Below are 17382 nucleotides of genomic sequence, written 5' to 3'. Positions count from 1 at the left end.
CCAGAGATGCTTCCTCCTTTGCTGCCTCCCCTGAGCTCCTGGGGACACACAGGGCAGCCAGAGTGACACTTTTGGGCTGTGCCACGTCCCCATCAGCTCTCTGACCAGTCAGATCACCAGGTCTGTGGTCTGGCACATGATTTTCCAATCCTGTGGCTCCTGATGGCCCTGGGATGATCACAGGCACATTCCCCTCCTCACCACCCAGGTCTCCCTGTGGCTTCACTTGTGTTTCTCAGGCAGTTGTCTCTCTTCAAGGCTCTTCAATCCCTTCTCTGTGTGCCCTGGGTAGCTCTGTGCTGCACCCCCCCACCTCACAGACCATGCCCACTCCCAGCAAGAGTGGATGTGGCCTGGATGTGCCCACCACAGCTGGGACAGGAGGTGCACAGCCCTGGCCCACTCCAGGGCCCACCAGCTTGGCCCATTTCACCTCAGTGGGGCAGGACTGAGGGTGGCAGCTCCAGCAGAACTCCATGCAGGGAAGCTCACAAGGGCCAGCCCCAGCTCCAGGCCCTGCCCAGGCTGTCCAAGAGGCACCCCTGGTGAAACCATCCCTCCTATATTGTTTATTTTAGCAACACAAACAAGAGACTGAAATTAATTATTGACTGGGGAACGCAGGGGCACAGCCTTGCTGGGAAAGGGTCTGGCAAGGACAGCAACCTCCAAGGGACCTGGGGAAGAGGGGATAGGAGCCAGGCCACAGCAAAACACCCAGGAGCTGTGGATGTCACAAGGGATCCTGAGGACTCAGCACAGCCCTGCCTGCTGGGGTCTCACACCTCAGCTGATGTGGCAGAGCTGGGCTGGGGCTGAGCCCTGGATGCACGTGGCCAAAAGCAGCTGGCAGTCACTGCATGGCTGGAACAGGGTGTTTGGAGCAGCAGCCAACCCTCCTGGGGTGCACTGAGCCACTGGGAGAGGGGATCCTGAAACACTCCAGGCTCAGGGGAGCTCTGCCTGAGTCCTGCCACTGCTGCAAACGAAGCAAAGACACGGGGTTCAAAGGGGTTCAAAGCAGAAGAGCGTGTATTGCAAGCGGCTGCGGCGCATCCGGAGAGACTTCCAGCCGCCGGGAGAAAAGAACAGAGGGGTTAAAAACGATCCCAGTCTCTAGGGTTACACTGTGTCATGCAAAACAGCCCTGGGGCAAACCCCATCCTGGGAGGCTGGAGGGGAGGGTGGGACCACCAGTGCTCACCCCCTGCTCCCCATCGGGGCTGGGCGAGGGGCCAGACGCCTCCCCGAGGGGTGTCCCCAGCCCTGCTCACCAGTGAGGACAGCGTGTGTGGGGTGGAGGCTGTGGTGGTGCAGGAACAGCCCTTGCTCTCTCCACCCCTTACAAAAAACAAGCCTCACAAGGTGTCTGCCCCCCACCCAGTTGATGAGGGCCAAGGGATGGGAGAAAACACTCAGGCACAACCCACTCTGCCTGGTGGGGCGGCCCGGGGGACTCTGAGGAAGGGACCTCCTCCATAAATGTCACTGGCATGCAAACTCCGGTGTCCCAAGAGAGGAGGGGGTGCTCCCTCCCCGAGAGTCTGGCAGCGTCAGGGTCCCAGGCAGAGGCCAGCACCGGTCCCACGCAGCCTCCCGCTGTCTCTGGGGAGCTCCATTCAGCTCGAGAACAAGTAAAAACTACTTCAAACCAAACCCATGCAAGGCAGCTATTTGCTCGTGTGTCTCGGCGGCTGCCAGACGCCCTGGCAGCACAGTTCCTCTCCTCTTTGGGGAGGGGGGAGAGAAAAAAAAAAATATATATATATTTATAGGCAGGGGTCCCCGCCACGGCCGCTCTCCACCGCAGCCTCATCTCTCTGCCTCCATGGTCACGTTGGCCTTCTGTTCTGCGCTGGCCTGCTGGGAGACGGCGGCGGGCCAGCCCGCGGGCTGCGCCGGCGCGGCCGGAGTCCACATGCTCTGCTGCTGCTGCTGCTGCTGCCCGGGCGGAGAGGCCGCGGGCCAGGCGGGGTTGAAGGCCCCGTGCTGGGGCAGCGGCGGGGCCGGGGGCGGCGGGGAAGTCGCCATGGAGGCCACGGGGCTACTGCTGTTGAAGCTTTCGGAAGCCTTGAGGCGGGAGAACATGGTGAGGGCGTCGGGGAAGTTGGGCGGCGTGGCCGGCGTGTTGGCAGGAGTGCACATCTGTGGGGAGGAGACACGGGGTCAGGGGGGTCCCCACATTCTGCCTCCCACCGGGGCACAGCACGAGACCCCTCTGCCCCCTTGATGTGGCATGTGAAGCCCCCAGACCTGTGCTCTGCTGGCTGTGCTGCCCACGAGCAGCTTTATTTAAGGGTCTGAAGGCTCATGCTGTGGTAAGAGCTCCTGACAGAGGGCCCAGACAGGACCCCCTGTGCCCAGCCAAGTTGGGGACCCCCTCTGCTCCACAACCCACTGGTGCCACTCTTCTGCCTGCCACTGAGGCGTGGCATGAGACCCCTCTGCCCCCCTGCTGTGGCATGTGAAGCACCCAGACCTGTGCTCTGCTGGCTGTGCTGCCCATGAGCAGCTCTATTTACGGGTCTGAAGGCTCATGCTCTCCTGACAGAGGGCCCAGACAGGACCCCCTGTGCCCAGCCAAGCTGGGGACCCCCTCTGCTCCACAACCCACTGGTGCCACCCTGGGCCTGCAGCTTTCTGGCTCTGCAGGCACAAGGCTCAGGCTCAGCTCCCATCCCCCAGGACACTGAGCATGCTCCAGCCCTGCTGGGCACTCACTTTGCATGCTCCAAATCCCCAATTGTCCCAGAGAGTCAAACAAGGCCGCAGCAGCCTGTAAATCCTTAAGACACATCTGCCCAAGCAGATTACGGGCTGCTGGGGCATGAGAGTTAAGAGACTGAGTCTGGGGACAGCTGGAAGAGAGCAGAGGCAGGCAGCACCCACGTGTGGTGTTTACACACCTCCAGACACTCTGCACCAGAGCCACGCTCCAGGAATTGCTCACTCCAGTGAGCACACAAGGACCTGTGTGTGGCTGCTGCAGGATGGGAAGCACCATGTATCTGTGAGTGTGTTTACACAGCTCGGTGCTTCAGGCTTCTCCAGGCTCTCTCTGCAATGCTGAGCTGGTGTGGACCACTGGCTATGCCCAAAACACCCTCCCTCAGACTGCCCCTTTTGAAAGAGCAGCCCCAAACCATGTGCAAGGCTCTGCTGTCCCACTGTCCCACCAGCTGCTCTCCAGGAAAACCTCCCTTGGCAGGCAGCTCTGGCAGTGCCCAGCCAGCCCTCCCTGCCTGCACTCCTGGAGCTGGGAAGCAGCGAGCTGGGCATGAGCACCAGGCTGAAGCACCCGCCAGCTGGTGCTCTGCCCTGGGAGAGCGCTGGGGAGCTGGGAAAGCACTTACCATCTGATGGTGGTGGCTGTAGGGGATGTTTGTTTCTTGGAAAAAAGCACTGAGAGCAGTCTGAAAGGAAGGAGAAAAAAAAAAAAAGGGAAATATGATGTTACTACCTGCATCCAAACTGAGCACCCACCTCACCCCTGCAAACTACTGGACCCCAAAGATGATCCAAACAGGCCCTGGGGGGCCATGAGGGCACAGCTGCTCCCTGTCCCCAAGCAGGGACCTGTGCCTGCCATCTGCTCACACCAGGGCAGGTGGTAACCATGTGTATTTGGGACCACCATCCTTGCAAGGAGCAGCTACTGCAGGGGCAGAGCCCAGCAGGTGTTTCACAACTCACCGTGACACTCTGCAACCACCGTGTGCTGGGAAACAAAGGAAACCAAATCCAACTCCAGCAGGAACCAGTAAAAGGCATGTCTTCAACAGGACATGATCCCAGTCCCCATACTGCCACCAGGAGATGCCCAGGGCAGGGGCTGCAGCAGGTGCCCACCCCATATGCCAGAACATTTCCAATTCAGTTGCAGACAGAGCAGGATGGGGACTGACATTGTTTTGTAGCTTCCAGTTAAAACCAGTAACAGTCTGGTAAATATGTCACATGCCACAGGCATGTGAGAGGACAAGAAGGGCTGCAGGTAGGGAAGGCCAGGGGAAGAAGATGGTCAGGAGGGCAGACACCCAGCCCAGGTCTGGGAGGAGCAGAGGCAGCAGGAGGTCTGGGGGTGCACAGCACTGAGCTGATGCAGGAATGGTAAAAAGTTCTTTACTCAGAGGGTGGGCAGGCCCTGGCACGGGTTGCCCAGAGAGGCTGTGGCTGCCCCATCTGTGAAGTATCCAAGGCCAGGTTAGATGGGGCTTGGAGCAACCTGGGATAGTGGAAGGTGTCTCTGCCCATGGCAGGGGGGTAGAACAAGATGGGATCTTTGAGGTCCCTTCCATCCCAAACCATTCTGTGATTCCATGATGGTGACTCCTGTTCTGTGCCAGGCTTCAACCAAGTCAGGGCTAGAAAACAATGGTTTGATTTAGTTGTAGATGAGACTTGATGGAGAACTGGTTTGGATTTATTTTTGGGTGAAGGAGAAGCCCCCTTCAGTCCCATTCAGGCCTCTCCCCAGGGCCTTCAAGTCTCCACTCTGGGGTGTGAGGTGTGGGGCTGTGGCTGGGTGTTGCCACTCTATCCTGAACTCTGCTCCCTTCCTGAGAGCCAGGGATTGGGGTCAGCCAAGCTGCCGGGGAAAAAAAGGCACAAAAGCCCAAAAAAAGTACAGGGAGGTTGTACCAAACCCTCTCCAATGGCAGCAGTCACAGTCCTGCCACCACCCATGCTCCTCATCCCAGTGTCCACATGCTCCTATGTCATTCCCAGGGCCAGCATGAATGACACCAAGTCAGCTCAGCTCACTGATCCAATGGGAAAGCTAATTTTGCCCCAAACATCCAGGCTGGCAGGCCCTGGGAAGGCAAGGAGGTTTATGGTTTCCTGACTAAACAGCAGAAAACTATTGGTACGACCAGGTGGCAGCCAGAGCAATGTCTGCAAACAATGATCCAGACCTGGGTGGGGGAAGCAATTCCTGCTGCAGAGTCTGGCAGCTCCCAGACCACGGGGGAAGTGTGCAATAGGTGGGCTGGCAAAGCTCTTCCCTGCAATAGCTGCATTTAATAACACAGCACCTGAACTCTGCACCCGGCCACGCTGCGAGCTCTGAGCCCTCAGCTCCTGCAGGCAGGACCCAGCAGATCCCAGAGCGACCATGCAGCAGGAATGGGATGGGGTCTGTGGCCCTGCAGAGAGCTCTGCACAGGACAGCACACAGCTCTGAATGAAGGAAATGTCTGACACAGACACTTCTGCAGCAGTGGCACCCCCTGCCATGCTACCCTTTGTCCTGGGTGAGGCTGGACAACACCCCGAGGCTCTATCACTGACAGATCCTGATAAGAGAGGGGCGACACCAAACGGGAAACCACAGGCAGAGGTGTGGGCACAGCCAGATACCATAAGCTGATTAAATTTGCTCTGTGCTCCTCTTTTCCAAGTGGCCTCATATCTGGGACTGTGCCACTGACAGACAGTGGCAGAGAAGGTCCCTGCTGTCCCCCTGAGCTGCCCACCAACCCCTGCCAGCACTGGGATGAAAGCTGGGACTGGGCAGAGGAAGCAGCCCACCAGGGCAGGCCCCTCTGCCTAAAACACTCTCTTCTCCCCCATGTGCCCCTTTCCAAGCACAGCAGGAACAGCCCCTGTGCCCAGCACAAAGCCCGGGACCCCCTGCCACCTCCCAAGGGACCTGCAGAGCCCCAGCCTGCTGAGGGAGGGCCCCACGCTCCCCTTGGTGCCACGGGGGCCGGGGACACACACGTAACCAAAGCTCCTGATGCCACCTGCTCTCCAGACAGCGTCACAAGTGCCACGGTGACTGCTGCAACAGCAAAGCCAATTAAGGCTCCTCTGCTGGAGCAGGAGCTCGAGCCTGGCTCAGCTCAGACCCTGGAGCCAAGGCCCCACTGCCTGTGTCACCCTGGAGTGCAGGGGAGCAGGGCAGCCACGGCCTGGCCACACTCAGGAGGTGACCAGGAGCTTCAGAGGAGAGGGATGACACAGGGACCCTGCCAGCGTGCCAAGAGACACCTGTGGTGACTCACAGAGAGGGTGGCTGGAGGTGTGAGCCCTGCCAGCACGGAGCACCCAGCAGCAGGGGCAGCCTGGGAGCACCCTGTCCTTGAACCACCAAGGAAGGGGCTTCATGAAATGTAAATACACCAGAGGAAGTGAAATCCAGCCACAGACACAGCAAGTGAAGCCAGACACCTGCTCCTCCTCTTGTTCCCCACACTGAACAGAGACAGAGGCTCTTAGCACCAGGAAAAGGAAGGAATGGGTGGGTTTTTTTAGAAGCAGTTTTTTCTCATTCTTTCCCAAATAGCCCCAAGGGCAATGAGCGCATAAAGCCAAATAATATCTTTCTACCAATAAAAGAGCTTGATCCACTGCCCAGCCCCATGTGAGACTCTGCAAACTCTGAAATGTCTGCCTGGTAACCTGCTGGGCTCCAGCCACGGAGGAGCTGCCTTCCCTGGCTTCTCCCAAAAAGCCAGGCCCTGGAAGCTGAGTGCCAGCCTTCACCCAGAGACACTCCAAGCTGCTTTCCTGGGCCTGTAAACCTCCCCCTGGGATCAGCCATGGCACCGCTCCAGCTGCTGGAGGGCTGGGCTGGCAGTGCCATTCCAGCTGGCACCCACAGCAGCCATCCCTGGAGGCATGGAAGGGCCCACAGAGCTGCAAATTAAACTGGGCACGAGAGGACAAAGCCTGCCCAGGGTCCCTAGGAAACAGGAGAGCAGTTACAGCGAGTGGGAGAGGCAATCCACACCCTACCCATGAACTGCCCTGTTCCCCAGGGATACACGGGATGAAAAAAAAATGGCTCCTTAATCAACCCCAAGTATGGGACAGACTCTGATCAGCTCACAGCACAGCCAAAGGTGACTGTATCCCGAATGTTTTCCTGACCTCCGACCCTGCTCACTGTCCTGGATCATGTTCCTTCCGCCCTGGAAAAGCTCTGGGTCTACCAGGGCTGGAAACACATACACAGAGCAAATCCTCTCTCCAGCCCTCACTTCATCTTCCTACACACAATGGCCCCTGAGCAGCCAGACTCAAAAACAGCACAACCCCAGGGAAGCAGTCCTGAAACACCAACATCCCAAAGCTGTCTGTGCTTCACAGCAGCCTCCCTCTCCCTGTTTTGGTGACAAACATCCCAGAGGCTGTCACAGGCGGCAAGTGGGACACTGGCCCACAAAGGAAAGGTCCTGGGCAGGGCAGATGGATGCCAGGAGTGCCCTGGCCAGGACAGAGGCACAGAGCTGGGACAACCCAGCTCCTGCTGTGTGTCACTGTGGCACTGAGCTAGCCTGGCTCGGTGCAGAACACCTCTCTGTCCCCGTGGCGGCCTCACAGGCAGGAGCAGAACGCTCAGGTACAAGCAGGCTGATGGCACTCACGGTGCCCCTGGAGGAACGCTTTGACTCCAAGGAGATGTTAATTTATGCTGCCTTCCCTCGTGCTGAACTCGCCTGAACTCCCCCGATTTACACTCACTGCAGATGCACAGCAGCCAGCAAACGGGTGCTGCGCTGGAATAACAAAAGGCTCGGGAGTACTCCAGAAGGGAGGCGAGAGCCGGCTGGAGCGCTCGGGAGGTGATCCCTCCCCAGCGAGGCTCCCAGGAGGAGCCGTGCCCAGCGGCCATTTTGCAGAGGGAATTATCTGACCGCTGCACCAAAAGTGAGTGGGAACATGGTAACGGCAGCGTTTGTTTACAGCCCAGCTTCCTCTGAGTCATGTGAGTGCCCAGCCGGCAGCAGACGGCTCTTTCTACTTGTGCAACCCGCCAAACGGTGGCAAAGTTCTGCAAAAAAAAAAAAAAAGCCCTTTTGAAAGGCACGTTAAAAACTTCTGTCATCCCTCGCCGGCTCTTTTGCGACACGCACGGAGGTGGTGGAAGAGGATCCCGCCTGTCCCAGAGGGCCACAGTCAGGCTGTGTTAGTAAACAAACGCCGGAGCACGTTACACATGCAGCACATCCCACGCCAGCCGTGCTCCCGTTCACCGGGCACGGCGGGGGCATCGCCGGCCGGATCCTCCGCACGTCCCTGCGAGCCCAGCCGCGCTCCCCGGCCACGCACGGCTCGCTCTGGGATCCTTCCCTGTGGGCCTGTGATAATGTGGGAACGCTGTGCCCGCACGGCCATGGGCGCCGTCCCTACCGGGTCCGCCCGGCCGCTGCTCCGTTAGGGAACAATCCCGGGACAGCCCCGGCAGGGAGGAGAGGTGCTCCGGCCACCGAGAGGAACCAACGGAGCCCGCTGCTCCCCAGCCTGACTCAGAGCTGCTCCCGCAGCACTGCACAGACATTTCAATTACCGAGGTGCCATTAGCGTCAAATCCATCAGCTCCAACCTAGGGAGCTGCAGAAGAGAAGGAAAAATCCTATTTAGAAAGCAATTCATTGGCGACGGCCACTGCATTGCTCTTTGCTCCCTGCACTTCGGCTCCGGGGATCTTGGCAGGAGCTGAGCGCCGTGAAAGGCACGGGGGAGCTCGGCCGGCGCCCCCCGCCCCACGCGCGGCCTTAACCCCTGTCAATGTCACGGAGTATCCCGCCCGCGAGCGAGAGGAAAAGGCGTCCGGAGCCAGGAAAGCTTTGACCTACAAAGTCTCCTCTCCCACGGCTGCCCGAGAGCTCCAACTCCCCGGGGCAGGGCCGTGGGAAAGGCAGCGCTGGGGTTTTCCAGCCCACGGCCACGCGGGAGGGCTGCGGCGGGGGCGGGGGGGAACAGGACGAGGCTTCGGCGGATTCGGCGCTCCCGGCCCGGCCGCGCTCCGGCGTGGGGCCCCGGGAGGCTGCGAGCCCCTCTCCGCGCACCCCCCGCGCAACGTGGCCTCCGATCGCCCGCCCCGCGTGGCGCCCACGCTCCCCCGGGCACCGCCGGGGGCTCGGCCCGCGCCCCGCCGCCGTTACCGCGCGTGTGGGCGGGCGGGGGGGCAGTGATGTGTCCGCAGGGCCGGGCTCCGATCCACGCTGCCCGAACCCCCCGCGATGCCCCCGTGCGGGGACCCGCCCGGGGCCGGTACCGGGGCGGCGGCCTCACCTCGAACTGCCAGTGGGCCGCCTGCAGCAGCTGCTTGGCCTGGTCGGCGGCGCATCCGGCCGCCAGCACGAACTGGTTGATCATCACCTGGTGCTTGAGCTCGTCCATGGCCCCAGCCCCGGCCCCCGCCGCCCTCAGGGCGCCGCCAGCACGGCGGGGCCGGCGGCTCACGCCAATGTTTACCGGGCACTGACTCACGGCGCCCGCCCAGCCCCGCCCACGGCCGCCCGGGGCGGGGCGGCGCGGCTCGGCCCGCGCGGCGCCCCTGGGACTTGTAGTTCCTGCTCACCACGCCGTCCCGCCGCCCTGCCCCCGCTCGGACCACAACTCCCAGCAGGCCCCGCTCTGTTTGCGGAGCGTTCGGCGCTCGTTGAGTGACGCGCGGGGCCGGCCAACCGCCTCCCGCGGCTTGGTAGTACCTGACCGTATATGGTCAACAACGGCGCGGCCCCCAATGGGAGGGCGGCGGGGGCGGGCCGCGCGCGGGGCGGGGCCGGGGCGGGGCCGCGCGGTCACGTGGGCACGGGCGGTGTTTACAGTCGGCCGCGTGCGGTTTCCTGTTGACGTGAGGGAGCGGCGGGGCCGGGCCCGCCCGGGGGCAGCGCTGCAGCCCCTCGGCCCCGCGACCCCCGCAGGCCCCGCCGGTACCCCCCCTGCAGCCTACGGTGGAGACTCCTTGGCTCGTAGCTGCCGTGCGGCCCGGGGGACGGCGGAGCAGCAGCCCCTTGGCCCCCCGCGCCCTCCTTCCGCGCTAATAAACCATGGGCGCGTTGCCCACCCCGTCCTGGTCCCGTTTTCCCTCAGCCGCAGCGTGTCCGTGCATCGCTGAGGTGGCAGCGAGGGAAGGTTCTGGAAGGTGCCGGGGGCACCCGGCGCTGTGAAAGGCTCCTTTGAGAGCCGCAGCCGCTGGAAGCCCGCGGGCAGGCCGGGCGGACAATGGTCTTGCTCAGGATAAGCAGGGACAGCCGCGGTTCGGTGGCCGGGGCTAAGAACACCAGGGAAGAGATGAAGGGAACTGCCGGCTCCACCTTTCCTGAGCGGAGGCTCTGGGCTGTTTGCTGCAGTTTGGAGAGGTTTGCCTGGCCGTGAGTGGATTGTTCACTAACGCCTCTGACCCTGGCTGGCATTTTGCTGGTGTTTCTTGAGGATTCAATGGCTGAAGCTCAGGCAGGTAATGCACTTGATCAGCGGGGTTTGCAGCCTCCACTATGTGGACAGGAATTGTTCTGGTACCGTCCAAAGCTAATCACCATTGTCCACATGTTCTTTAGTAACCATTCTGGAGTTACACAACCAAGCCTTGGAGAGTTTCAAGGCCAAGGGGTTTCCCTTTTCATGCTATATATCTCACTGCCCAAATCCAAGTGAGAGCACAGCTGTGCATGGCAGTGGGACATAGCAAGAGCTGACTGCTCATTTCTTAAAAGGTCAAGACAACCCCCAGAGAGAGGTGACACAGGGATATTTGTAGCCACCAAGGTGTAAATACAGCAGGAAAAACTAACCTCCTGAATGATTACTTTAATCAGAAAGAGCCAGGCATGTTTAGAAACCTTGCAGTTTGGTGTTTGGAGGGAGAAGGGTTGGGCCTGGCCTGGCAGGGCTTTCAGGAAGGGTTGTAAGCCCTCAGAGCAGGGCAGTGTTTAGGGAGGCAAAGTTCGTGGGCTCGCTGTAACTCCGTGTGTGTAGAACAGCCTTGTTGTTTACACGTACCTGACAAACACAGCAAGTGGCAGTGGGAACAACACAGACAAAGCACTGGGTAATAAACCCCGAGCAGCTGGACTTTGGATGAGCTGCTCTGGTGACCGGGAGCTTTCCAGGGAAACAGATTTCCTTGTTTACACGGGTGTGCTCGTAGCTGCCTTCCCAGCAGACATGTCCAAGGAGGCTCCTGAAAGGCAGCTGGAGAAATGTGGCAGCGGGAGGGTGGGTGTCCCTTGGGTCCATCTCCAGGCTGTAGCTCTATGGATTATTCTTCTTCCTGGGGTTCAAAGGATCCCTCATCTTTTCCTGGGTGGGTTTTGCTGAGCCGGAAGGCAGTGCAGGAGCTGAGGTCTCCTCAGCACCCCTGGGGCTCTGCAGGCTCCTGGTGGCAGGAGCCCTGGCCCAGTTTCACCCTGTTTAACCACCACGATGGCACTCGCGGTCTCAGGTCCCTTGAACCTTGTGAAAATGTTTTCATCCCTTTCTCACAGATCTCCCATCTTTGTGGCTTTCCTCCCTCATGGTGCAAGCAGCAGCAAAATGGGGACAAGCACATCTCAGGGAACCCAGAGGTGAAGGTGCAAAACCCACTGGGGTGACACCACCAGCATTTGTGAGACTATTGCTGCTTCTTGCAGCTGCCACAGTGCCCTGGGCTGGGGGAGTGCTGCTACCTGAGGAGCTGTGGGACCCTGGTGTGAAAAATGCATATTTTATGATTGGCTTTTTGCAATTATTAAAATGAATATTATATGTGTTGTGTTAGAAAGTAATGCTGTATTAATTCTCTTAAGCAGTGTGTTAAATATAGTTCTGGGTTATAAAAAAAATGTTAAAATAGAAACTGTGCTATGTAGGGTACTTTTTTTAAAGAAAGGACTTGCACTGAGATAGCAGCCACAGGACACCTGAATCTTTCAGAGACAGAGAATTTATTGCTCCATTATCAGGAGAAACGAACTTCTTCCCACCTCAAAGGTGCTGTTAGTATTCAGAGGAAGAAGTTGACGAGGACCAGACAGAATCCTGTGTTTGAATGGAATTTATGCATCATGTATGAGGTGTATGAATATGCAACAGGCTGTTGTTTTTAAGGGTTAATCCTCTGCTAACGTGTGTCCTTTTTTGGGCTTGTGCTGCCCAGAAAAAGGTACCCAGAAGTTCGTAACTCTTTGTCTCTATTGTCTCATATTGTCCTAATTCAAATTGTCCAAATTATTATTACTCTAATTATATTACTCTTTTTATAACCATTTTATTACCGTTAAACTTTTAAAACTTTAAAAACAAGTGTTTGGCGTTTTTCACAGCTGCTGAGGGCTGGCAGGGCAGCCCTGCATCCCCTCTCCTTCCCGTGCTGCTGGCAGGGATGGGATGGAGGAGGCCGTGCTGCAATATCCTGCCTTTGTGTGTGCCAGCACAGCTTCCCACGGGCCAGGCAGGAGCAGAGGAGCTGCTGCCCTCCAGCTCTGCTCGCTCCGGGCCCTGGGGTTTGGGCAGGAAGGGCCGAGCCCCACCCGGGCACACCGCTGCTATTGTCGCTGTGTGTCCCACACGGGCTCTCCGCGACAGATTCCCCAGCAAAGCCCCTGCCCTCCTCTCGGGAGTGTGCAGTTTATTGCAGCCCTGAGATACGTGAAAAGTTTCTGGTTTGGCCCACACGTTTGAAGAATGAGTCTGAGTTCTTCGGTTCTCAGTCTCAGAGTTGTTTGTTGGATCTTATCTATAAAAAATTTTCTCCTGTCAGGTCGAGGTCTGCTCAGCAGGACAGACAGAGGCACTCTGCCCCCAGGGTGGTGTTATCTCTTTATACTACAAACTGTGTATAACATGTTAACAATTACTTTCCAATACCTATCACCTGTGTTAGACAGTGAGCTTCTACTCTAAACCAATCCCAAAGTGCCAACATCACAGCAGAAGATGGAGGCAGAGAAGAAGAAAGGCTGGGCATGCCCAAGTGCCTCCATCTTGTCCACAAAACCCCTATTCTAAAAACCCCAAAATCTACTTTTTCACCTAGTGATAATTTTATTATTACACTGCTTAAACTTCTGTGGCTTTCAGGCCCTCATACAAAGCTGGTAATTTGCTCCATGGGTCATAATCAAACCCCCAGGTGTTCTGGGCTGTGTGCCAGGGTCTCTGAGCCCTCTGGCAGGGGTTTTGGCAACCCTGGACACCCAGAGGGATGTACTGAGTTCTGACACCCTCCCAGATGGCAACAACCCCCACAGGGCCCGATGGCTTCCTCCAGGTGCCTCGAAGAGCCTGGTGGCTCAGGAGGGACCTTCCCCCTGCTGGAGGAACAAAACTCCTCCTGCTGCAGCTCCCCGGGCAGAGCCAACACCCCCGGCTGTGGGACCGGGCTCTCCCTGCTTAACCCCCCTGGCACCGAGCTCGTAGCTGCCCAGGGAGTGTGGGTTTGCAGTGAGATCATCTTTAAGGTCCCTTCCACCCAAACCATTCTAGGATTCCATTATTCTTTCCCAAAAAAAGCTCTGGGGCAGCTGCCTCTGGATGCCTCTTTGAGCTGGAGAAGGGCAGGATGCTCTCGATGCTCAGGTTGTGGGAGGAAAGGGAGAGGGACTCTCATCTTCAAATTCCCCTCCTCACCTGTTTCATGGTAAACACTACTCTGCTTTGCCATCAGTTCTCAGGAGAGCACAGGGAGATGGAGCCACTGATCCTTGCTGTGCCCAGGCTGCTCCAGCTCAGCCCCAAATCAGCTGCTGCCCTGCAGAGTGAGGCCTTGGGGGTTGTGGATTCACCCTGCTCACTTTGGGGCTGCTGGTGGCTGTTCACATCACCCCACTGCTGCCAGGGCACTGCCCACAGCTTGTTCCTGTGGCTGTGCAGGCAGGGAGCCCTGGACACACTCTGGGCCAGCACACACGGATGGTCACTGTGATGGTCAGTAAACTCCATCCCTGTCCCTGTGATGGTCATCAGACTCCATCCTGTCCCTGTGAGGGTCCTGGGGGACACAGCAGAGAGGTGCTGGGCACAGTTACTGCCAAGGCACTGCCAGAGCCTGGGGCTCCCCTGTGCCAGGTGCAGGGTATTCATCTCTTGTGGTTGGCCAGCAGGACTTGTTGCTCATTCCAGGTTTTTTCCCTGCCCTCCTTCCCAGCCCTGCTGCACAAAGGGATGCAGAAGAGCAGGGTCTGTTCCTGTCCTCACCCCCAGCATGTGTTGCCCTGCATCCCGTGCCTCTCCCAGTCCCTCTGGCTGTGTTTGTGTGGCCACGGCAGCTGCAGGGATAACAACTGCCCGGAAGCACGTTTGGCCTGGGGATTGTTTGCTTATTCCTGCTGGGCGTGTTTTAGTTTGTGTTTACAGCCAGCAAATTCCACCCACTGCCTGCTCACTGCTGTCACAGAATCCTCCCGTGCTGGCAGGCTCTGCTCCCTCCCTGCTCCATCCCATTTCCCTAAATCCCAGCCCTCTTCTCTGCTCCCAAGGCCAATTTAAGGGATTTCACACGTGCCACCTCAGCTCCTTTGTCTCTCAGTGATTCCCAACTCCACTGCTGGGAATTTGGGTCCCCAGTTCCTTTGCAGTGTGTGTGCAGGGAGGAACTTCCCATCACAGGGAGTGGCTTTTCTCTGTTCTCTGTGCCAGAGGGGACATTGGGACTCAGTCCTGGGACATTGGTGGCTTTTTTGTGCCTCTTCCTCCACGCCATCCTCCTGACTGTTGTGTCCCACATGTGAGGCAGCCCGAGGCCATTCCCTGTCCTCACATCCAAACCTCAGGCATCTCCATTTGCTTTCATGTGTGGATTACCTGTGAGGGGGGGAACCCAGAAAGGAGAGGCTTCCCCATGGGAGACTGATCACCTCCTTTCCTGCTGGCTTTGAGCCCCAGCCAGTAGCAGGTCCCACCTCTGGGAAGTGCCCTGGTTAATTCTCCCTGGGCATCCCTGTACAGGCTGTGTCCCTCTGGGCATCTCCCTTGTGCCAGATGTGTCCCTGGGAATTCCCCCTGTGTGCATCCCTGTGCCAGATGTGTCTCTGGGAATCCTCTCTGTGCATCCCTGTGCAGAGCATGGCCTTGGGCATCCTCCCTCTGCATCCCTGTGCAAGGTGTGTCCCTGGGCATCCATCCTCCCCATCCTTTCCTGTATGGGATGTGTCCTCAAGCATCCCTGTGTGAGCTCCCAAGGGCTTCTCCATCTAAGGTGTCCCCCCCGTGATCTCCATGTCCATGCCTGGGTCCCTCCCATGCAGAGTGCCACATGCACATCCCTGTCCCCATTCCCATTCCCATCCCTATTCACATTCTCCCATCTCTATCCTCACCCCTATTCCCATTCTCCCATTCCCATTCCTATTCCTATTCCCATTCCCATTCCTATTCCTTTTCCCATTCCCCTTCCCCTTCCCATCCCCATTCTCCCATTCTCATTCTCCATTCCCCATTCTCCATTCCTCATTCCCATTCTCATTCTCATTCCCCTTCCCATTCCCCATTCTCTCATTCCCATTCCCCATTCTCCACTCCCCATTCCCATTATCTCATTTTCCCATTCCCATCCCTATTCACATTCTCCCATCTCTATCCTCACCCCTTTTCCCATTCTCCCATTCCCATTCCTATTCCTATTCCTTTTCCCATTCCCCATCCCCATTCCCGTTCTCCCATTCTCATTCCCCTTCCCATCCCCATCCCCATTCTCCCATTCCCATTCCCCATTCTCCATTCCCCATCCCCATTCCCGTTCCCCATTCTCATTCTCATTCTCATTCTCCATTCCCCATTCCCCATTCCCATTCTCATTCCCCTTCCCATTTCCCATTCTCTCATTCCCATTATCCCATTTTCCCATTCCCGTTCCCATTCCCATCCCCATTATCCCATCCTCCATTCTCCCATTCTCCCATTCCCATCCCCGTTCCCGCCGCAGCGCCTTCTGCCGGCAGAGCTCACGCCACCTCCCCCGCCGCCCCGCCATTGGTAGATGCCGCCCCCCCGCCCCACCGTTGGTAGGCGCCGCCGCGGTGGCTGCCGGGAGCTGTAGTCCCGGGCCGTGAGGACTCGCTGTCCCGGCGTGCCCCGCGCCGCCGCCGTGGGTGCGGGTCCCGGTGCCGGTGCCGCCGCCGCCGCTCTGCGCCCCCGGGCCGCCCGCCCTGTCCGCGGCCGCCATGGGCTCCCTGCTCAGCCGGCGCATCGCGGGCGTGGAGGACATCGACATCCAGGCCAACTCGGCCTACCGCTACCCGCCCAAGTCCGGTGAGGGCCGCGGGGACCGGGGAGGGGGACAGGCCGTGGCGGGCCCGGTGCTCCCCAGGCTGGGCGGGGAGGCCGGGGAAAGGGCTGCCTGTCACCGGCCTGGGCTGTCACCGACCCTGGCTCTGCCCGCGGCCCTGCCCGGCCGCGCTGGCGGACAGGCCGTGGGTGGATGGATGGATGTCCGTGGGCACAGCGGTGGCACCGGGCCGGCTCTGCCCGGGGCTCGGTGCCCGGCTCTGACCGTGTCCCCGTGCCCGGCATCCAGGCCTCATCCAGCTGTCCGCGCCGCCTGGCACCGTCACCGCCCGTGATCCCGGGGTCCCGGGGTGCTCGGGGACCGCTCCCCACCGTGCAAGTGCGGCCTCAGCGAGCTGCTGGTCCCGGGCGGCTCTGCCGGTAAAGGGGTTCGCTGGGACAGGGAGCAGAATCGGGGCTGGTTGGATACACGATGGCCAAATTCCCCTTTAACTCCTTAAAATGGCAGTGGCTGTCACCTCGGAGCTGTTGGGCTGACACAGCCTGCTGGGTGTCTGTTTTCCAGGGAATTGTTCTGAGGGCTTGGAGAGCTGGGTGCCACTTGTGTGCAGGTGGGATGAGCCCGTGACTCACCTTGTGTTGGGCTGGCTTTTGAGATTGACCAGCTTTAACTTCTTTAAAGAGTTTTACTTATTCTTCCTAGAAAACAAGTGGTCAGGGAAATTCAGGTAATCTTTCCCCCTGCAATATCCATTTGCTTACAATTTTTTGTAGGTTTTGGTTCTGTCAGGGCTTTTCCAGGCAGGCTGAAGAATTTGCAGAGCAGCAGTTTGGGTCCCCTCACTCTCAGATACAAAGACTTTGCATGCAGAGATTCAAGTCCTGTGTGTGTCCATGACCTGCTGGCTGTGACATCCTCAGAGGGGGCCAGAACCCCTGCTTAGTTTGGAGGGGGTGCAGGATCACCTCAAATAAAGTCCTGTCACCTCAAATAAAGTGCTGTTACACCTTGTCTTGTTGCAGGTTGGCCCTCAGCAGGAATGGTGGCATGGAGGAAGTGGAAAGGGGAAACCTGCCTAGAAAATTCCAACAGCTGTGTTGGCTCTCTTAGAAAATATAACTGCTTTTTCAGGGGTTTGGGAGCTGGGTTTTTGGGCAGCTGGGAAGGGCAAGTGTCACAGCTTGGCTGCAGCTGGATCTGTGTGTGACAGCATTTTAGATAAAGAGAGGATTAATTATAACCACCATATGCAATGGACATGAAACTTCTTTCTGTTGTTCCTGTGCTGCTGAACTGGAAGTTAATGGTGTGTTGGGTTTGGGGCTTGTCAAGGTAACCCCATCCCACTCTGAGGTTGGGTTTGTGTGTTCCCTGGAAGGGGATCTGTGGGCCATAATGCTCCCAAGGAGTTCCTCATGCTTTACCTCTCTTGTAGAGCT

General features: G+C 58.4%; 2 protein-coding genes across 5 annotated transcripts in view; one reads left to right on the top strand and one right to left on the bottom strand.

Moving 5' to 3' along the window:
- Positions 1 to 1014: 1014 nt before the first annotated feature.
- On the bottom strand, positions 1015 to 15880 carry UBALD1 (UBA like domain containing 1). The gene is made up of 4 exons (XM_058035835.1): positions 15715 to 15880; positions 9025 to 9305; positions 3354 to 3413; positions 1015 to 2145 (listed from the first exon to the last, which is right to left on the bottom strand). Exons 1-4 carry the CDS (start codon positions 15878 to 15880, stop codon positions 1813 to 1815), a joined length of 840 nt encoding a protein of 279 aa, XP_057891818.1. The 3' UTR covers positions 1015 to 1812.
- Positions 15822 to 17382, top strand: part of MGRN1 (mahogunin ring finger 1) — a 48958-nt gene continuing 47397 nt past the window's right edge. For all 4 annotated transcript variants that reach the window (XR_009115314.1, XM_058035638.1, XM_058035640.1 and 1 more), the window contains exon 1: positions 15822 to 15966. Coding sequence is in view for 3 of the 4 variants with exons in the window: in XM_058035638.1 (XP_057891621.1) it covers positions 15879 to 15966 (88 nt within the window). In the remaining variant the exon portion in view is untranslated. The remainder of the gene's footprint in view (positions 15967 to 17382) is intronic.

Source organism: Melospiza georgiana, chromosome 16 (genome assembly GCF_028018845.1).
Source record: "Melospiza georgiana isolate bMelGeo1 chromosome 16, bMelGeo1.pri, whole genome shotgun sequence".
NCBI classification, from domain to species: domain Eukaryota; kingdom Metazoa; phylum Chordata; class Aves; order Passeriformes; family Passerellidae; genus Melospiza; species Melospiza georgiana.
The sequence above is the reverse complement of the archived record's forward strand: the minus strand, read 5'-3'. Positions and strand labels throughout refer to the sequence as shown.

Excerpts from the sequence above, each read along its gene's own strand:
- UBALD1 (XM_058035835.1), bottom strand. The coding sequence starts at position 15,880 with ATGGCGGCCGCGGACAGGGCGGGCGGCCCGGGGGCGCAGAGCGGCGGC. Across the intron at positions 3,414-9,024 it reads CGGCCCACTGGCAGTTCGAG|ACTGCTCTCAGTGCTTTTTT; the intron begins GTGAGGCCGCCG and ends CCTTCCTTTCAG. Across the intron at positions 2,146-3,353 it reads ACAGCCACCACCATCAGATG|ATGTGCACTCCTGCCAACAC; the intron begins GTAAGTGCTTTC and ends TCCTCCCCACAG.